The 21,789-nt window shown below is 40.5% G+C and overlaps 1 protein-coding gene across 2 annotated transcripts; it reads left to right on the top strand.

Moving 5' to 3' along the window:
* Positions 1–4,033: 4,033 nt before the first annotated feature.
* On the top strand, positions 4,034–21,054 carry EBAG9 (estrogen receptor binding site associated antigen 9). Of its 2 annotated transcripts, XM_056484860.1 has the most exons (8): positions 4,034–4,200; positions 9,820–9,995; positions 10,904–11,001; positions 13,258–13,336; positions 13,533–13,691; positions 15,642–15,749; positions 16,723–16,814; positions 20,523–21,054. In XM_056484860.1, exons 3-8 carry the CDS (start codon positions 10,919–10,921, stop codon positions 20,641–20,643), a joined length of 642 nt encoding a protein of 213 aa, XP_056340835.1. In that variant the 5' UTR covers positions 4,034–4,200; positions 9,820–9,995; positions 10,904–10,918; the 3' UTR covers positions 20,644–21,054. The 2 variants fall into 2 exon arrangements, with proteins under 2 accessions (XP_056340835.1, XP_056340834.1); XM_056484859.1 differs by lacking the exon at positions 9,820–9,995.
* The last annotated feature ends 735 nt before the right edge of the window (positions 21,055–21,789 follow it).

Below are 21,789 nucleotides of genomic sequence, written 5' to 3'. Positions count from 1 at the left end.
GCTGGTACAATTTTACCTTAACCAAACCAACCTATGTGACATGTAATTGGCAAAATGACCCAACAGATCCGTCAGGCTTACAAGGTCTGACTTACAAGTTCAAAATAAATGCTGTAGCAAAACCTGTGTTAACTGCAGTAATTATACACCCTGGTATGCAGTTTCCCTAGTGCTGGATAGCAAAAATAAAGTTTTTCTTCCCTTTACACTAATACAAGGCTCTGATATTGCCATCTGATGTGAGTTAATTGTTGGAACCCATACACAGTTCTGGTATAGGACCTCATGGCTGTGTTTTACACTGTGAGACTCAAAATCAGAATTGTTGGTTGAACCTAACTGATGTGCAATTCTCTCACAAGGTGATGTGTGGTGAGAACAACACTAAATACTGGGGAGAATTTGATGTCAACGTTGTAATGCCTACAACACCCACTACCCAACCACCGGTTGTGCTGAAGCTAAAGATTTTTGAAATTGGGCCTTACATAATTAAGAAAACTGGACAACAACAAATATTGTTTAATCTGGCGTGGTCCCTTAAACAAGTTAAATTATTGATGCAGAACAATGTTTCAGCCAAAATGTTCACCTTTTTTACAAACTTTGTTTCAGGGGTGGACCACCTGGCAAGAGACATAACCAGTGTTGTGGGAACAGGATTAGGAATTCTAAATAGCATTGATTCAGAGGTATTAATGAACAAATTGGTTGCCACCACCAGAGACCTGACCAAATTGAAACAACCTCTGCAGTCCTCTTTGACAGCCCTGGGGACACAACAGTGGTTATTATCAAACATTTTACCAGATTGGGAAAAGGCAAATGTAAATGATCACAAATTGAAAATTGATGCTCTTGGTGCTGCTCAAAACAACATCTCCCTAGCCCTCAGCTGTGTCCAGGCACAGCTTTGGATGCAAAAGGGAAGGGGAAGAAGGTATTTTCCCTACTGAAATCCGGACAATAATTTGGGACAATGCTAATGATTTTGAAAAGAAGTTCCAGTCCTGGTGGAATTTGGTAAATTTTACCTACAACCCCAGTACAAATACAGCCACAGCCTTTGTGCTGACAATACGCAACACTTCAGTGCATTTGATATACCCCATCATTGTGTTAGGATTGAATCATGATGGAACTATTCTCTATCCTTTCAAGCATAGAGAATGGGCCCGTCAAATTGGTGAGAAATGGCAAACTGTTAATTTGGAATCTTGTGTTGTTCGGGAGCAACAGGGTTTCATTTGTGAAAGCAATGCCATTGTGGCCCAAGACATCTGTTTAGACACAGAGTAAAATATATGTCATTTTGAAATACATCTTGATGAGACTCCTGCAAAAGTGCTGGTGTACATAGGTAATGGATGTGTGTGTGTAAGAACTGCTTGTAACTTAGTGTTTGTAGAAAATGTAGCAGTGAATTTAATGGGCTGTGACTTTTCCTACACGAGCAGTAAAAGTTAGGCCTTTAACAGCAAACTGATTAGAATTGTTTGTTGCTTGTTATGATTGGTATTATTATTGGTTTTAATAATGTTTAGAAAAACAATTGCTTTAATCAATTTTGTTAAACATATTATAATCAATATTGATTTGCTTTAATATTGTTTGAAAGTTATTTTACTGATTTGTTTTAATTTTGATTGTTCAAAAGTTATTTTAGCTAATATGATTGTGATTTGTTTGAAGAATTGTTTTTTAATCAATTTGTTGTGATTATTTTTGCTTTATTATCTTTGTGTCTATTTCTTTCTTTTTCCTTTCCTCTTTCCCTTCTTATCCCTAATTTTTCTGTCCCTGTTTTCCGGGATATGCTACCAATGATGAGTCCTGAAGATGCTACAACGTCACAACCTCACACTGCTGGAGTTCCTCAGCGACGCTCGTTTGTCACAGGGTGGTGTAAGAGTCCATCTAAGAGCCTCTCGTTTGTTCTGCCCAACGACCCTCGCCTGAGGCCTAAAGAACTGCAGTTTAAAGGCGCTGGCCAGGGAAGAGAGGAATGCCAAGTGACTGTTCTCAGGTGGTGCCCATCCCAACCAGGGCCGGTTTGCTCCCACAGGTGTGAGAACAATGAGCTGGTCACGGTGTGCTGCTCCTACGCAGGATACTTGCTGCAGAACTGGTCACAAGGACTGTCGGTGTGCCTGGAGCTTGCCATGGTGCGCTGTTCCCACGCAGGCCACTTGCGCAGCGTCCTGTTTCCACCTGCTTCTTGGAGCAACCATCTCCACATACAATAGTGCATAAATCTTCCCCCCTTTTGGCCAGTCGCCCAACGCCTTGGAAAAGACTGTAATAGACACCCTCAAACTAAAGACCCCCGAGATCTCCCCGGATGGCAACGGACATCTATCGGCTGGTTCAACAAGGATCGTCTGCCCGTCTTGGTAGCTATAATCCCAACCCCTTCTCTCTCTCTCTGTCTCTCTCTCTCTTTTATTTCCTGTCCCTCTATCGCATTTGGTTGGCACTAAATAAAGTGCATTTTTGCAAAAGTAAACTGTTTTTGTCCCCTGCTGTGTCTTTTGCGCTTTGAGATCCCTAAAAGAACCTATCAGGACTCCGCATGTGGTGTGGACCCTGACACCCCCAGATCACGCTGCTCGTGTGGCTGGCAGGGTCCGTGCCCCATGGTCAGCTATAGCATGTTTGGCTCCGTGTCCCTTTGAAGCCTCTTCCTGATGAAGAGTTGTGGAAATGCAGTCACGGTGTCTGTTAGGACATGGGGAAAGGGAAATGAAGGAACTCTCTGTGAGACCAGTGCCTCCTCACAAGAGCCATCCCCTCACTGCCGTAGGGAACACATAGGGAGCACAGCAGCTGGGCAAACCTAGAACAGGACCTCTTTATGGGAAGGTTTAAAGAGCACACAAAGAACTGAGTGCTACAGCTTGGAGTTGAAAGGAGTGCTGTATTAGTGCTGCTCTAGAACTGACTACATTTCCATGGGAGAAAGAGACAAACGTGTTTGTCTTCACCTCGCCTACCGAGTGTAACACAACTGGAGGTTCACAACACCGCTTAAACAGCCATTAAAATGTACAAGCAGCTGGTGAGCAAACTGTGGCCGCGCCGGTCAGAAAGAACTTCAGCAATGTTTGTTTTTCAGTAACATCCAAATTTACAGCTCCTGTCGATCACAGACGAACACATTTATTGCCACGTGTGCAGCAACCCGCCACCTCTAAAGTACAACGCCTTTTTCTCGCAACTCCCCGGAGGGCCAAAGAGGCGGCTCAGAGCTCTCAGCCACTGTGGGAGCAGGAGGGAGGCGGGAGGGAAGCGGGAGGGGCGGGCAGGGCGGCACGGCTGCGCCACAGGCCCGCCGCAGGTATTCGGACCGCCACGTGTGCCCGCCGGCGGAGCGGGGCGGAGCGGGGCGGGGCGGAGCGCACGGCAGGCGGAGCGGATCGGGGCGGAGCGGGGCGGGGCGGAGCGCACGGCAGGCGGAGCGGATCGGGGCGGAGCGCACGGCAGGCGGATCGGAGAGAGCGGGGCGGAGCGGGGCGGGGCGGGGCGGAGCGCACGGCAGGCGGATCGGAGAGAGGCGGGGCGGAGCGCACGGCCGGCGGATCGGAGAGAGGCGGGGCGGAGCGCACGGCCGGCGGATCGGAGAGAGCGGGGCGGAGCGGGGCGGGGCGGAGCGCACGGCAGGCGGATCGGAGAGGGGCGGGGCGGAGCGGAGCGCACGGCAGGCGGAGCGGATCGGAGAGGGGCGGGGCGGAGCGGAGCGCACGGTAGGCGGATCGGAGCGGATCGGATCGGGGCGGAGCGCACGGCAGGCGGAGCGGATCGGGGCGGAGCGGAGCGCACGGCAGGCGGATCGGAGCGGATCGGATCGGGGCGGAGCGCACGGCAGGCGGATCGGATCGGGGCGGGGCGGAGCGCACGGCAGGCGGATCGGAGAGAGGCGGGGCGGAGCGCACGGCCGGCGGATCGGATCGGATCGGGGCGGGGCGGAGCGCACGGCAGGCGGAGCGGATCGGATCGGGGCGGGGCGGAGCGCACGGCAGGCGGAGCGGCCGGAAGGGGCGGGCGCGTCTCCCGGGTGACGGGACCGAGATGGCGGCGCGCGGGGCGGCGGCGCAGCGGCGCGGGCCCGGCTCTGGATGAGGGGCGGCCGGAGGCTGCGGGAGCGGCCGCCTCGGCCCCTGGAGCCCCGCGACCCTCGGCGAGGCCTCCCCGCCGGGGCAGGTGAGCGGGGAGGGTCGGCTCCTGCGCCGCCGGGCGCCGCTTCCGCCTTGCTGGGCAGGGGCCCGGCCTCGGCGCCTTCCCTGCCCGCGCGGTTCTCCGGCCCGCCCGAGCCCGGGCCGCCGCCCCGCGGCCTTCGCCCGGCGGCGGGGCTGCTCGGCCGGCCCGGGACCCGGGGGCGCCGGGCCCGCGGCCTCTGCCCGGCCGGTCCGGGCCCCTTCGGGGCGAAGTGGGGCGGATCTCTTGGGCTGCCAAGAACATGGAGTGGCGGTCCAGTAGATGGGCAGCGTTTGGGGTTTGAGGGGCTTGGCACCCTGTGGGAAAGGGGGAAAGGGCGAGGGCACGCGTCCTGTCAGAGCTTGTAGTGGGAGGGCATTGCTTGGGGTTAAGTACTGTGTACGCTGACGGGCAGATTTAATAATATGTCGTGTGAAAGTTTCTTAGCACACTTTTAAGTACTCAAGAATCTCTAATAGCTCACAGAAAAATTAAGTGTTACTCTCTGGCTTCGGTGCTGTTTTCTAATAATATTCAAGCCTTGGCTGGTCGGTAGAATGGTAGGGCACTGCTTTTTGGTCATGAGTTCACAGTGCCAGAGTTGCATATCTTATGAAAAATGACATAGCTTGCTGCTTTATAGCTGTGTGGAAATGCACATGTGCACTGCAGGGATTTCTTTAGGCCATCTTGTATTGCCATTGTTTATAAATAGCTGTTTCTCTTCAAGACGGGTATTGCAAGATGATTTTGTAGTAGTAACAATGAACGTGTTAATTTATTGTCTCTGGCATTCCATGTAGTTACAGAAAACTTAGGTCCAGGATGGCACATAAGGACTGGCACAGAACTGGGGTCTCATACTCTGGTTCTATGTCTGAGAACTTTAGTTTTGTGAATTAGTGCATTATGTAAAAGACTTGTTGCAAAGGTGAATGAAGTTATGGTGTAGTCTCACAAGACTGCATTGCTTCAAGCTGTGTTCTATATGCTGGTTTTCACAAGACAGTGATATACATATAGGTAAGGAATTGTCAAAGGATAACTGATCATAAACTTTCTATTTTAACTAATACTGCCTTGAAGAGTGGAAGTTATTCTAATTCAAAACAGAAAGCTTCAGGGGTTCACATTAATGAGGCTGTAGCTATATTCAGTTTCTTGGAGAGGAAGGGGTCAGATGTGGTATTACTCCAGAAGTTTCATGGCTCTGAGAGTAATATGTTTAAAAAAGAGTTGAAACTCTGTATGTTATATATAAGAGTACTTGGTGTCTAGAAATAACTCAGGAATTGGCAGCAATCACCAATTTTTGCTGCCCTTAGTTAGAGAGAGACATTCTGCCTTGACTTCCAGTATCTTCTGCAGCTTTTGACAGAATCTCTTTCTGGATTTGAGTACTTTGGATGATTTTACTCTGCCTGTGATTAATGTCAGTGAGCTGTCCCAGCTACTTCAACTGCCTGATTAGGGTATTTGCACTGAAAGTTGGAACATCAGTGTTGAAACTACAGTACCTCTACAAACATCCCACAGTCACTCACCTACAATTAGATAGAGGAGATGCCTCCTGATCTTCCCTTTTGATTCTGCTTCTCTCCCTAATGCCATAATAGAATGGCTTTAAGGTTCAGTGATGCTGTCACTTTATATATCTATTTATTAAACTTGGTAGTCAAGAAAGGATTTTTTCCCTCCACACACACGTGTTCCCAGTATTATTTTTCTGTGTAAAATAAACCAAGAAACCAAACAAATCAACCAGGAAAAAGGCAGTGGAACCTCTCATCAGGCTACAGAGTCATGGTCTTTGAAATGCAGGAAGTGCTGGTTTTGTCTTTTAGTACCTGACTGAAAGCTGTTCTTGAATCATTACGTTGTCTTTTTTAAAATACAAAGTGTCTTTATACATCTATAACATTCACGATTTGGAGGAAGGTTTGTGTGCTTGAAATCATGTTTTTTATCTCTATCTACTAATCTTAATAAAATTCCATCTCCCTCTATACCTACTTCTGATCTTTGATTGACTGTTCACTTATGTGGAACTTCATACAAGATCAATTTTTAAGAGATTCTGTCCTTACCACTGAAATGTTGCTAAGGTTTTATCAGCCTTTCCAGATAACACAGAAGCACTGCTGAACCGGTATGGATTTTTGGTCCTGACCAATGTAAACACTCAAGGTCGTGGTAGTTTTTTATAGTAGAAAATGAACTTCTTGTTTTGCTTTAGGAGAGTAAAGTTTTTTGGTTTTTTTTGTATCCTTATGTAAATTAGAGGGGAGCCTTTCGGTTTCAGACAAATTATTTTAGGCATCATCGTCTGGTTATTTAGCTGTGTTTAATATAGGCTAAAATCACTGATTCCAAGGTGTGTTTGTGTTTACATTCCAGAGTCACAAGTGAGCTGATGTGAAAGAAAGCTGATGTGACAGTAAAAGATGAGTTCATTAGGAGAAAACAGGTTTCTAAAATAATTTCGGTGCCCCAAAGTGACTTTATTTTAGAATTGTCTCTGACTGTAGAAATCCTGTTTAAGTGATATTTGTGTGTACAGTTAGGTTATGAAAGAGGAAGTGTTTCTCCAGGTGCCAGTGTGCTTATTGTACAATGATAAACAGTGAGAGTCTTGCTTATTGCACCATAGTTGAGTAACAGTCCACCTGCAGGTAGACTATGCTGGCTGCTGTCACTGAAGTCAGAGGTGCCAGGAGCTTTAATGAGGCCATTGTTGCAAGCTGTAAGCAAAGTAAAACTGTTCAGTTAAATTCTGACCTTTACCTCCCTTCATTCTGTTTCCTTTATGAGTTTCTAAAATGTTGAAGTTTCCTCAATCTTGTTACTTGGCTCTAAAGTGTTTAACATCTTGTGGCTGTTGTCTGTTAGTCCTTTCTGTGCTCATATTCCCTGTGAACACCTGTTGTGACATTTTACCAGTGCAAGGCAGTATGAGATGCACAAGTCAAACTCCAGCTAAATTTGATGTCTGTTACAAAATTGCTGAGTTGACCATGGGTGTTAAATTAAGATTCATGTGTTGATTTTTTGCTTGTTTATATCTGTTGTAATGGAAGTTCATTTGACCCTAAGTCTCATAAATGTAAGAAAGCAATTCCAGTAGTGGGAGAAGGAAATCTATCCTGTGTTATGAATGGGAAGCTGAGGCATGAAGTGTAATATGCAGAAAGATGTACCAGGCTGGCAGACAACTCTTACCAGATTTTCTGAATTTTAGTCCAGTGTTTCACATTTACCTCTGTTAAGAAATGTTTTAGGATTTTTGATGTAGCATTGCAACTTTGCATTATGTCTGTCATCCTGTGTTATAATTGACTGCTGGTACAGTCATAGTTCCTTTTGGGATCGTTTATCAAGGAAAGGCTTAAGAAAAGAAAGACACAATGTTGTGGCCTGTCATTTGGCATTACACTGTTCAGTATTTTTTCCAGGGAGAAAGAGAAGATACATGTCTGTGCTTCTTTCCAGTGTCTGAGAAAGATGGACAACAAAAGGATGAACACCTTGTTTCACTTAACAAGTTTAGTATAATGGTATCATGTGAATTAAATTTGCAGTGGACTGAGGAAAGTTAAGGTTCTGTGTACATCTATATTCATACAACTACTTCCAAATATAAAATGGTTTTCCTTGAGAAATTTAATTAACATAAAAAAAACTCCCAGAAGAACCCACCCCCAAAAGGCACCAAACAAAACTCAAAACCTTTAGCAAACCTTTAACTTTCCAGGTAGTGCTCTTCTTAAACCAACAATGCACATGTTTCAAGTGCTGTTTCAAACAAAGGGAAAAATACTTATCCTTACCTTGAGACAATAATTGTTTCAAGATAATAATTTAATTTAATTTAATTTATAAAAAATAATATTAATTAAATTTATACATATATGCTGTTTTGAATCATAAATATCAGTATAAAAGTCAGATACATAGGGGAAAGTTCTTTTTAAAGGTAAGTGATTGCTAGCATTAGTATGGCTGGCTGATAGCATATTGTTGACAAAGCTCTGGTTGTGCATTTGGCAGTTTATAGTGTATGGAGCTTAACTGGGAAGACTGCAATGAGTGCTCAGAAAACAGTGGGTGAAACAGTGCTTACTGTATTAAATCATAGAGTCATTAAAGTTGGAAAAGACCTCCAAGATCATCAAGTCCAGCCTTTGAAAGGCTTAATTGTAGCTCAGCTGAAATGAAATGCAGCTCTATCACAAATATATTAACTGGCCATAGGTGTCTCATTGTAACTCTGAAATCTTTGCCTGACACATGGAAAGTGGAGAGGTTCAAGTTACCTGAGTGTCATGGGGAATAATGATAGCTATTGAACTCTGCCAAATGGGACTTCACTGTTGTTGAGTTAGTCCACTGGCACTGCAAGCCAGAGTTCTTGTGGATTATGTTTTTTTCGGTAAACTTTATATTGGGAGCTCAATACAGTATGCAATTTGATATATGAAAAAGTAGAGATGAGTTGAAAACTGGGCTCATTTATATGTACACATATAAATATATATATTGGTAACTGACACAGCTGAACATTGTTCTGCTTTTAGTTTTGCACTTATTAATGTTCTTAGTTCCTTGACTTTAGGCATAAACAATATTGAGTCTGCAAAGGTTTTTGGTAACTTCCTGAAAAAACCTTCTCAGTCAATAGTTAAGAGTTTTTAAAATTTAGGGTCTGTCTGTACTGTCCAGTTAGATGGCCTGAACAAGGGAAAAGAGCTTTACTCTTGCTAATACTGAGTACTGTTCTACTCCTTCCCTCCTGCCTGCCAAGCTGATAAAAGAGTGGATTCTGGTGGAGTGGAGTGAGCTTCCTTTCAAAAAATACGTACCTTTATAATCATTTCAGCAGATCACATGCTCTTCATGCCTCAAATCCCAAGCAGAGTTTCTAGCATTTTCTTTTACCAATTCAGTTTTGGTTTGCAATAATTTCTACCTTTAGGATAGAAAACTTTCCATCTTATTAGTGTTCACTCTTTTTCACTAACTTCTATTATTTCCTAATAATTCAAATTCTTGACTGATGCATTCTTCTGTCATCTAGACATTGTCAACATTTCTCATTCTGAAAGGGAAGGAAGAGCTTGAGCATAATATGAAATGACAATCCAGTCTTTTAAGCTAAAAGCTAAATATGTGGGACAATGTCTGTTCTTGCTTCTTTGTGGGAACTGACTGCTTTCTAATTCTGTTAGATGAAAAGCTAATCCAACCTGGTATAAAGTTCTCTACATAAAATTTTAAGTCTCCCATGGAATGAAATAAAATAGCACAAATGTTGAAGTCGAGGTGATAGGTGTCCTATGAAGCCTTTCTCCTGAGCTACATCTCAGTAGTGCAGTCTGTAATTTTGTGGGTACTGCTGACTTAAGCCTTCCATTTTGCAGTAAAAGTTAGCCCTGCTTGTTTAATAGCCCCTGTATGATTTTTCAGTAGCAGCAAGTCCTGTTCTGAGCAATATGTAAAGCAATATTTCCAGTACTATATTGCTATTGTTTAATAGTAGTTACGTTGTCTATGAGCACCAGTAAAAATACATCTATGCTCCGTGAAGCTCACAAATCCCATTATGTACCTTTTTAATAAAATCCTCAGGACAGTGTTGGAGCAGCCTACCTAATGATCCACCTTCCTGACTCTTCCTAACTTAAAGCCTGGAATATAAAAAGTGATTTAAATGCCATAGCATATTTGAAATCAACATGTCCTTCCATGGAATACTCATGGCCTGAGGAAAATGTCACAGGGCTGCCTTCTCTTCTCACCAGGAGGTATGTTAAACTTGCAACAGAAAATGTTGTTACAAGTATAGATGTGTATAATGAGAAGTTGTTTGTGATGCCTAACCTCTTATTCTTTACTCTGAAATGTTCACCTATGGAAGAGAAAAGGGGTCTTGAATTCCAGCAGATTTTTCTGAGTCAGCCTGTAGCTATTCAAGGTGGTGTGTTGGAAAGATGTGATGAATATAAATTCTCTAGATTATCAAATTGTCACTTAAAAATAGCTACAAACAGGAGTGGCTTCTGCCAAAGATGAATTTTTTATTTTCTGTGTTTGCTATCATGATTCAGTCAGGCATAGAAGTATCAATAGCTCTGTGGATTAGCTGGTGCAGTAGTTCATACAGGATGAACACTCTTTCTTCGATGATTTTTCAGTGAGACTAGTTCTAAAATAAGCAATATTTGTTCTCGTCATACATTTCCATCAAAATGGGAGGTAAATTTAAACAGCTAATTTTGGCGTTGCACTTAATGACTAAATCTATAATTTGTATATGCAAGACATGCTCAAGCAAGCAAGAGCTTCTTTCTGATGATTATTCTGTTTTGCACTGCCAGTGTTCAGTGCCACTGGTAGTGTCTTAAACACATCAGCTGCACAGGCACTGCAAATGATTGCCTGTGCTTCTGCTTTAAGAGTGTCTTTAACTGTGACTTTCCTGTGATTTTGTGCTGTTTCTTTAAAGGCCATATATATTAGATACTTGTGTTATTTACATCAGTGAAATATTCAGTAGTAGGCAGGTAGCATCTTTGCTGCAGGTACCTGCTCTCTTTCCTTGCATTAATACAGCTTCATGGAATGCTCCTAGCTTAGTAGCAACTAAGGTAATTGGCTTTAAGTAATGTATAAAGATGTGTAATCCTCTGCATCTAACTTTTTTCTTTTACAGGAAGGGTTTCTTACCATGGCCGTAACACAGTTTCGACTCTTTAAAGTCTGTACTTGCCTGGCAGCAGTGCTTTCTTTCATTAAAAAGTTAATATGCAGGTAAACAATTTAATTTGGTATTTAATTTGGTTACCTTTTCTTTTTCAATTTTTCAATTACAGATTCTTGTACTTCTGCCCTTCCCCCAGCACCCAGCCACACTTTTACCAGTTCTGATTTTACTAATTGCAAAATAATCAACACAGATGAAAACTAAATCAAATTAATTCTTTAATTTGTGTATTTGTTCAGTTGTTTCTTTGCTGAATAACGGTTAGTTGAAGAAATGAAAATTTAACATCTTTCACATAAGCAAGTCACTGGATCACATTAATTCAGACCACTAACTGCAGATGTTTCTTCTATTCACTGTCAGCTGCAAACTGTAGTTTGATAATTTTTTTCCTGTAGTGAACCCCTTCATATAATTATGCCTAATAACCAGCAAATATGATTTAATTAAACATGCATTTTAATTCAATGGATATGTGCTACTACTTACTTAGATTAAATAGTTCACAGTAGGTTTTCATTTGACCAAGTGCCTGTAGGGATTGTGCAACTTTCTAGGCAGCATAGAGCTTACGTATAATACTAGTCCTTTCTTTAGTTAAACCTTTTCTTGATAAGCAGCAGACTGCCTAAATCCAGTTTTCAGGAAATAAAAACATGCAAGTATAAAAAGAGATTAAACTTCCTTCCATTTAAAATCTCTAGTTCTCTCCAACTGAGAAATCTAGATGCTGCTTATTAGTAAGGAGAAACAAATCCAATAATTCTTGAGGCATTTGGCATTCAGAGCAGTGATCAGTATCTAATAATGGCTGTGAAGCAGCTGTTCCTATAAGCATCTTGTTCCCTTCCTAGAAGAAGTGGAGATCTGTACCTTCCTTGGTGCTGCTCTGTGTACCAAATTCTTTCTAGTGTTGTGTAACACAAACTTTTTCTTTCTACCTTCAGCCTTCTTGCTGTAACCATTTTGACTTGATTCATGTTTGTCATGAGCCACTTGCTAACCTTCTAGATCATACAGAGAAAGTCAGTGCAGAATAGTATTAAATGTAAATAAATGTAAATAGCATTTAGGATGTATGTTGTAGAGGTCTGAAGGAGGATGTTTCCAAGCTTGGGTTTCTTTAGAGATGTCGAAAAAATCTCGTCAACCAGAAGTTCCTAATGTGTTCGAGGGAAAGGTGTTTTCACCTTCCTTTACCCCTAAACTCTGTTGCTTTTCAACTTAAAGGAACAGTTTATAAAGAGAGTAGAGTTAATGAAATAAAACTTGGAAAATTTTATTATAGCACTTGACCTTTCTGAAGGAGGAATATTTGGTCTAGAGTAGAAAAAATATATCTAGTCACTTACCAGCATACAGTAGAGGTGATGTTACAAGCAAGTTAGCTAGTCAGTTGGTAGTATGTTCTCTAATACTAAAACTAATGGACAGAAACTAGAAATTGAAGTTTCCCAGTTTATTCTCATCAGTAGTAAGAAAAAAACATTATATTTTCCAAGCTACATATGGTCAATTACACGAGTGCTTTGCTGTAGGAGCTTACATTCTTTGGAAAAAACCTAAGTGTGAGCCTGAATTGCATCTGATGTGTTGTAAAGTGTTAAATACAGTGAATGTCAGCTAGGAATATTTTAATTATTCCAATCTTTGAGTGTTGCCATGAAGTAAATATCTAGGTGGTGTATTTACAATGCATTAGTGTTGTTTTCAATTAAAATTATTCTGTATAGTTGCTGAAAGTGCATTGAAAGTAGAAGCATGAATTGAGTTAAAGCTGTTGACTTGCATAAACTCATACTACCTCTGTTTAGACTTTGAAGAAAAAAGAGCTTTAGAGGAGCTTTCAAATCAAGCAGCTCAGAAAGCTATTTGTTAGATATCGCTTAAAATTTAAAACAAATAGAAAAAAATCTCATTTTACAGTAGAAAGTTGGTTCTTTGGCAAATATAGATCACTAGTGCTTGTTTCATAAGCACTGACAATCTAAAAATTGTGACTGAATTATGCAGATGAGTTGGTCCATTTTCATATTTCTCTGAAGTATTTCTCCTCTTTCACTGCAATTGGAAAAGTAAATTGCACTTTGATATTCTTGTGAACACAACTTTGAATTTATGATGGAATTCCTTTGCTTAGCAGTCTTTTACTGACAGAAGGTAATACAAAAGTAATTAAAGCACTAGATGTTTTAGCCATGACTATTTTCAGTAGTGTTGTTCTCAGACTTCCTGTTTTGTTTTTTTTTAAACTTAGTGCTTATGTTTTCAGAGCTTGGAGGAATCCTACATTTTTTTTTCAGGTCTGGAAGAGGGCGAAAGTTAAGTGGAGACCAAATAACATTGCCAACCACAGTGGATTATTCATCTGTTCCTAAGCAGGTAATTGTTAAAATGCTAGGTGACTTAATCCCTTAACAGGGTGATTATACAAGTCCTACAGTATATATATATATCCAAGAACAATATAATACTATTATATATGTGATACAATATTAAGTATATATTTTAGCAAGATATAAAAAGACAAGTATTTACCTGCAGATAATATTAACTTGTAATATATTCTTATATTCAGCCTGAAGTAGAAGACTGGTCTTCATGGGATGAAGATGCACCTACAAGTGTGAAGATTGAAGGTGGCAATGGTAATGTGGCTGCTCAGCAAAATTCTTTGGAACAAGTGGAACCTGATTATTTCAAAGATATGGCACCAACTATAAGAAAAACTCAAAAAGTAAGTATTACACTTTCAACTATATCTATGTAGGGTTTTCCTTGCTTTAAAATAAAAGCAAGTAAATAAAAGCAAGTAAATTGGCAACTTACAGAAGGTGCTGTTGGTAAATGAGAGTAGATACTGGTGCATAGTTTATCATGTTCAGTGTTAAGATCTTTGAGATCTTAACAAATGTGATGCTATCACATGTTTACGTCTTTAGTCTTCAAGTTACTGGAAACTTGTGAATAGTTTCATACTCTAAAAGTTCTGGGAAGTATAATGTGTGAACCCTTTAGTCATTTGTGCTCATATTCTTATTTGATCAAAGACCTGCCATGCCTTGCTCTACTGAAGTCTGAGGGAGCAGCCCTGCTGTTTCAGAAAACAATGGTTATTTGTTTCACCAAGTTATAATGGAGAGGCTGGAATTAGGGAAGTGATATTCCAAAACAGCTTGTTCCTCAAATATCCATTTTTACAATGGAGACAAGATGGGAGGGCTTCTCTACAGGAGCATCAAGATTGTAAATAAACACTGATTAAAATCTGGTGATAGCAGGTTTTGTTTTTATGTGCAAATCTTTCAGGTGGGTACTGTAAGTACTTGGAGTTGACTGGAAAATCCTCACAAGTACTGGAATAGGTTACCAGAGAAGAGGTGCAGCCTCCATCTCTGGAAGTTTTTAAACCCCAAGTGGATAAGCCCTAAGTACTTTCATCAGCTTTAAGAGTGATAGTGGTTGGAGGAAAAAGCTGGATTACAAACCTTCCTGAGGTCCCCTGCAACCTGAATCATCCTGTGAACTGAAGGGGATATTGGTGTCAGCTTTCTGTACATTCAGGATCTGCACTATCCTAAATTCTAAGTTCTTCTAAGGATTTTGATCTCCCAAAATCTGAGGAGCAGAAGAGGACTAGGGAGAGGTAGATTTCTCCTTTATATCTATTGACATTTTTGCCTGATAGAATGAACTTCAGGTTCAGAACAAAATTGGGGAAGAGTCCATGCTGTTTGAGTATAGTATACTGGATTTAGTTTAAATTTATCTCTAGGGATGACTGCAGGCACTGTAGAGAACATCCCTGTTAACTTGGCCAAGTTAACATTCAGTATGAATTTGTGTTTATTTCCACTGAATTTGAGGTATTGTCTACTCATGTTGTCTCTCATCTATACTCACCTATTTGGAAATAGAACCTCAGTCAAATAACAGTCTGTCATTGCTCAATAGGATTGTGTAGTTCTCTTTCTGTTCTTGGATTGGTGCTAGCATACAGGCAGTGGCACTGTGGATCTGCCTTGGTAGGAAGCAGCAGAGACTCAAAGAAGGCTAAAAATTTGTGACTTGAGGTCAAGACAAATGAGGATACATGATCTTGGCAACTGTTTTGGGAAAAGCAGTTTCTCAGCCAAACCAGTACAGAGCTTTACTAGTTGTTGTTGACAGAATTTGCACCTATTGAAACTGCATGGATATGTTATTGGAGTAGTTGAGAGAACTGAGACTACAGTGTAGTACAACTGTGCAGACAGCACTGTCCTCAAAAGTAGTACCTTAAAGTGACCTGTCACAGAAGCAGGATTTCTTCAAGCAATATATCACATAATTGGTAGCTTTTATGAGTACTGGGAGGTATGGCTATTTGATATGTGATTCTTTGTGCCAGTTCTCTATCTTGATACAGTCACATATTTCTATGTGACTAAAGAAAAAGCTAGTGGGGGAAGGAGGGTTTTTTGGGTTTTTTGTTGGTTTTTTTTGCTTGGTTTTTTTTTTTTTTTTTTTTGCATTTAGCATCTTTCCCTTGTAAGTTCATTTGGCTGTGCAGCTTTCAGAACCAGACCAGGTTTAAGGGACAGAGATGTTAAGTACTGTACACTCAGTACTCATTATATTATCACCAAGGAGTCTGTGCAGTGCTTTGATTTAACACTGTTTTGTTGCTTTGTTTTAATATTTTCAGATAGTTGTTAAAAAACGAGAGCCTTTAAATTTTGGGATTCCAGAGGGAAACACAGGATTCTCTAGCAGATTAGCAGCTACACAAGATATTCCTTTTATTCACCAATCTGTAAGTATGCTCTAAGTGTTTATCTTGTATTTGTCAGTTAAATGATGTGCTGTAGGGGAAGGAATAGTCTGCCTAAGGTGTGCATTTTGGGGAGTAAGAGGAATAGCTGTGGAATAATTGAAATTGTTTTAAAATTGAGAGGAGAGTGAAGTAATTCAACATGTTCTGCTGAGAAACTTGATAGATCAGTGATAAAAAGGTAAGAAGCTTCCAAATATTCACATGATTGCAAATCTACTAAAGCAATGAACTATAAGTTTTGGATTTTACTAACAAAAGACTAGAAGGCTTTTTTGAGAGTATAAGTAAATAATAAAGCCTTTGCTTTATTATCTTGGACCCATTTTAACTGCTTCTCCTTTCCTTTCTGTAAGGATTGTGATGTAGCAGTCTCCTAATATTTGCTTCTTAGCCTTTGAAAAAATTGTCCAGTTGCCAGCAGATGTTCTCCCTCCCTTCCGCTTTGCCTTTTTTAACATTGCTTCTACTTTGATTAACATTGTGCACAAAAGGGTACAGAATGGTTATACCACCTCCTTGTACTGTCCTTTATGAAAATAGTTCAGGAAAAGACTTTCACTGAGTAAAAGTGTCACTCAACTGATACTGGACACAAAAAACAGGTGGATGTACATGTTGGTTTGTCCATGCAGCTGCCAGAAGTCTGTTACATCTACTCATATAATCTGCTCAATTTATCTTCCTTTTGCTAGAAATGCACTCCACTATTTCCTTCCCTCCTTTGTCCAAAAAACCCTTTGGCAACTGAAAAAATTCAATATTATAGCAGAGAAAAAAGCATGGACAATAAGATAAGAAGCGCTGCCATACTTCAAATATTTCTGTCAGTCTGAAACATTAAGGTTAAAAATAAACGTTAAGGAAGCTTTGCTGTCATCCAGGAGCCACTCTGGCAGTCACAACACCAGTGTTCTAATTTTTCCATGTGCTTAGAACATCTCTTTTGTTTCAGCCTGAACTGGGAGACCTGGATACTTGGCAAGAAAACACAAATGCCTGGGAAGAAGAGGAAGATGCTGCTTGGCAGGCAGAAGAAGTTCTTAGGTAATTGAAATTACTTTAACACTGTGTAAAGGTTTTACATGTAAAAGAATCACCTTTCTGGTAAGAACCAAGAATTGTTAAACACCTCTTAAGACAAATTATTTTTATGTATCTAATTTCTGTGTAACTGGTATTCACCAGAAGACATTTTGGATCTAATTAATTTAGTAGATGACATAGTAGGGGAAATCTGAAAAATCACTGGAACAACACATTGACACAAGCGCATGCAGGCGCTAAAAAATCCCCACCCCAATAATTTATTATGTTTAGATCACATTACTTAAGTAAAATACCCACTTGATGTCCTTATAAAAAGGACATAACCATGTGCGTAAGGTAAAAGAAGGTGAAGTGTTAAGTGTATGCTTGGAATCCCTGTAGGAGCTAGGCTTTTCTGACTTAACTAAACTAGCTGATAAGGCTGGATGTAAAATCAGTGTCTTGCACAAAGTCAGTGTGAATACTTCAGCCATTCAGTTTGTGTTCTTTTTTTTCTTTAAGGGGTATGGAGGTTATAGAGATGCAAATCCAGTTTAAGTTAATTATACACAATGATTTGAACTAGTGACTTACAGTTGTATCTAATTTATTGCTTGCTACATCATCAGGTAACCAGCCTCAGATAACTTTAGCTTCCTAGGCTGTTGTAATTCTTCTCACTGAATCAACTATGTGACTTCCATGGTCCACCAGTGATAATATGAAAGAAAGATGTGACATATTCAAAAATCATTGTAAGGAAAATAAGTGTTGTAGGGAAAAGAAAAGGATTCTGATCAAGTTATTTTAATGTTTTGAAAAATTAACTTTTTCAATCTGTGAAATAAGACAAGAAGGAATTTACCAGCTCACTTTCAATGCACTAATCATGAGAGTTGATTCAATTTATTATCTCTGTCAGTCTTGCTCTGCAGCAACTTATCATGTGAGAATAGGGTTATAATGCAAATACTTTTGTAGACTTCATGTGTACAGTCTGGTCAGAACCTTGCTTGTCTTTTTTTTTTTTTTCTTAAAACTTCATTACTATTTCAGGTCTTGTACCGAAGTACAAGCTTTGTGACATGAATGATGTACTTTTGGGCTGGTTTTGTTCCATGGATAGTACTTTTTCCTATAAAGAATATCAGTAGACTCAGTAAGATCTTTAATAGCTAGAGTGCAGGCTGCTGAGACTTAAATGAAAGACAAAAAGACTTATTTTTCTTTTCTAAGTGAGAAATGAAACTGCTACTTTTGCTAGCTGTGGAGGCTGTGTTGGAGCAGGGGTTTTTCATATATGAATTAGCAACCAAAAATTATCTGATGTACATATATATGCCAGTTTATTCATGGAGTATAAAATTTGTGCAGTGAGTATTTCCGGGATGGTCAAAGTTGTATTTTTGCCTACTGTTTTAGGTTCATGCTCTAGAATATTTAGGAAGAGAGATCTCTGATGATAGTGGGATTTCTGAAAAGCTTTAATTTTTCAAAGTGTCATGGTATTTGGTTGAACCTATCCTAAAGATTTCAGCCTATCATCTCTACCGTTGAAAGGGTTCAACTCAAATGGATATTTCTCATAGGATTTCTTTTTAGCCTCTATAACCTATCAAACTGCAGTTGTTATAGAGCAGATGTGTGCTTAAATATTTCCAGTAGATAGAACATGATCAGAACTCCAGCTGTCTAGGCTTACAACTTGCCCAGCTATGGCTGACTACCTCAGTACAGCTGGTCATTATGTAAGCTGTATCCCAGCTGGGTGAAATGAAATCTTTGTTTTATTCATGACAAAATAAGAATGTTTGTCTGTAAATGAGTGAAGTCTGGCTGATTTTTAGCAAGATTGATAGAAAATCCCTTCTGGGTTTAGTTTCTCCTGCAGTATACATTGCTGGTCTTTAACATCTGACATTTAAACATAAAACTTAAGTGTAATACTAGACAGGCCTGGCTCTGATTTCAACAGAGTGTAGTAAGGAAGTGGTATGGAGTCTCTTTTTAATGGTGGAAGTTGGTCTGCAAAACGATCTGAAGATCCTGTGGCCACTCTGGTGACCTAATGTATAAGTGTAACACATGAAAGAAGCTTGTATAATATTTCATACTGCTAAACAGAGGACAGAGTCCTCCTAACGTTCCAGAGTGTTAATGCTGACTATATTCCAGTGGTGCTTTTTGAGAATGAAATGAGTGTGCAGAAAAAGTAAGGGTCTCCCTTAGCCTGCTGTGTCTGGTACCTGTTGGTGCTGAGTAAGACCAGATTTTTTGAGTAGTAATGGAATGCTGATCAGTCATGCAGAAATGGGCTGTGTCCTGCTAATTAGCAGTGAAGACTGTTTCCTGTGTCTTCTCTGGTGAGTTCATGAATAAGCTAACAGTTGAAATGAGCACATATAGTAAGTCAGATGCTCCCTGGAATTAAGGGATGCAGAAAGACAGTGCTGAAGTGCCTGACAGTGCTATCAGAGCCTGAGAAATTCCTGTAGTCTCTTTTTTCCCCCATTTTCCAGCAGGTTATGGGCTGTGATGCAGTGAAATTTTCCAGTTAGTGATGAGTTAGTGTAGTGGATGATAAATTGCATTTTCAGTTGAGTTAGTTGGAACTTAGTTTCTTCTGCAAATTTTAGATACCTATCTGCAACTTCAGACTTTATATTACCAGTGAAGTTTTTATCCCAGTGGAAGCAGTTAAGCTCACACATTTTTAGTAGCAGCTCTTGTTTGTGTTTTTGTTGGCCAGTTGCTGTGTCTGAGGCAGGGTGGAGGTCTCTCTCTGTGCAGAGCTGAGTGCAGGTTCCCAGACAGCAGAGGGCGTGGAACTGCTGCTGTGTGCAGGAGCTCTGTGTCCTGCGGGTCATCCCTGGGAAAGAAACAGCAGCTGCCCTGATCCCTCCCTTCAGAATTGCCCATGAACAACCATGTAACCAGTAACACCATGTGGCTTTTTGCAACTTTGCTGTCTCTATAAATGGCTGGTGTGAATAGCACTTCTTCCCTTCTGCATCAGTTCAGATATGTGGAAACTATAAAAATCTGCCACTGTAATGTGGCAAATATTATTACTCTGCGTATTGCTAGACTGACAGCTCTGTCTGCTGTCAGGTAGAATGCACAATAAGGGGTGACAATCTCAAAGAAACCCCCAAAACAGCAAAAATTCAGAACTTTTGAGCTACTCCTGAAAGCATTAGATAGGTTTTTAGTTTTTGCTCTAGGCTGTACAAGTGTCCTGTACTCTCACTGATTCACTTCCTCTGAATCTTTGAGAAGCTAGTGGCTTTTAAATTGCAGAATAATTGAACAAATATTACTGCCTAAATCTAGATTGGATTGGGTTGGATATTATGAAAAGGTTCTTCACCTGAGGGTGATCACTGAAACAGGCTTGCCAGGCAAGTAGTCACAACACCAAGCCTGCCAGAGCTGTTCAAACAACCTGTCAGGCATATGTTGTGATTCATGGGGATGGCCCTGTGCAGGCCAGGAGTTAAACTTTGATGATCCTTGTGGGCCCCAGCTCAAAATATTCTACAATTCTAGATTAACCTGATGAAAGGACTTCATCAGAGTAAAAGAATGACCATTCTGAGCCTAATGACAATAGACTGAAGCTCTGTTTTTATTAGTTATAATAATGTATATATTGACAAGAACTTAAGGTATGACCATGCTGAAAATTGTCTGTTATTTAGCAATTCATGTTTTCTATAATTACAGACAACAGAAGATAGCAGAAAGGGAAAAAAGAGCAGCAGAACAACAGCGAAAGAAAATGGAGAAAGAGGCACAAAGGCTAATGAAAAAGGAACAGAACAAAATTGGTGTAAAACTGTCCTAACAGAAACCACACAGCAATGGCAGTGCCAGTGAAAAGAGGATTTCAGCTCCACAACATATGTATTGGTATTGATTCAACAATTTATAGGACTTCAACACACTGCTTGGTTTCAATGCATTCTTCAGGTCATCTTGGAAGCCAGGATTTTCCCAAAATATCTTGAACTACTAGTATGTAGTTCTTGAAGGAGAAAAGCCTCACAGAAAATCATGCCTTGATGGAATGTTTCCTGCAATAGTTCTTTTCCAGCACCCTTCTTTGCAGCAAAAGTGATTGACAAGGATGTTGATTGAAAAACACTCTTAATGAACAGCTCAAGCCGAGAGAAAAGAATGTAAATATTGAGTGGTGGGAAATCTACCTGTAATGTCTGTGCTTACCTGAAACATGTAATTAAACAGTTTTAAAGAACCCTTTGCTTCCTGCCTGATAAAAAAGTCTGCTTTTGCTCATTATCAAAGTATTTGTAAACACTTGAAAGTTTTCCATGGGAGATCATATTGACCTGTGTAGAAGAAAATAACTTATTATTGATGACCTGCGACTCAAAATGTGCTCCTGGTGGGTTATGCAGCTGAACACTGAAAATAGATTTCTTGTCACTTTGTCACTTGCAGCTTCCTATGCTCCCATTTACATGTGACACTGCAATGACTACCAGCAGTGGCACAGTGGCATCACTACACAGGAGTGTGGTCCACCTTTTCTACAAAGGCTGACTTGAATGTAAGGGAACATTTTAATTACTTACTTGTATTGGTAAATTTGTATTTCTAGCAGAAATTCTTATATTTCCTACAGATAGGAATCCTCACAGCTTACAGTTGTTGCATAGTTAGTGTAATTGAGAAAAAAAACCTCATGTCTTCCTGCTAATAAAGCTAGTGTGAAAATTCTCAGTTCAGTTACAAGCACTTTTCAAACTCCATTTTTTGCACACTTACTTTCTGTGTTTACTTTGAGGTGTGAATGGTAAATGTGCAGTTGAAGGCAACAGTACTTCAATGAAGAAGTTCAATGTCTGCTGGAAAGAGGTGGATGGGAGGAGGGGGAGGTCTGTGTGCTTCCAATGTCCAGCCCAGTGCTTCAGTGAATGCTTTTTCCAGTTTCTGTTGTGTGGGTGCTATTATCCCTGATTCATGGATG

This window comes from Oenanthe melanoleuca, chromosome 2 (genome assembly GCF_029582105.1).
Source record: "Oenanthe melanoleuca isolate GR-GAL-2019-014 chromosome 2, OMel1.0, whole genome shotgun sequence".
NCBI lineage: Eukaryota > Metazoa > Chordata > Aves > Passeriformes > Muscicapidae > Oenanthe > Oenanthe melanoleuca.
Note: the sequence above shows the minus strand (reverse complement) of the source record. Positions and strands in the feature narration are given on the sequence as shown.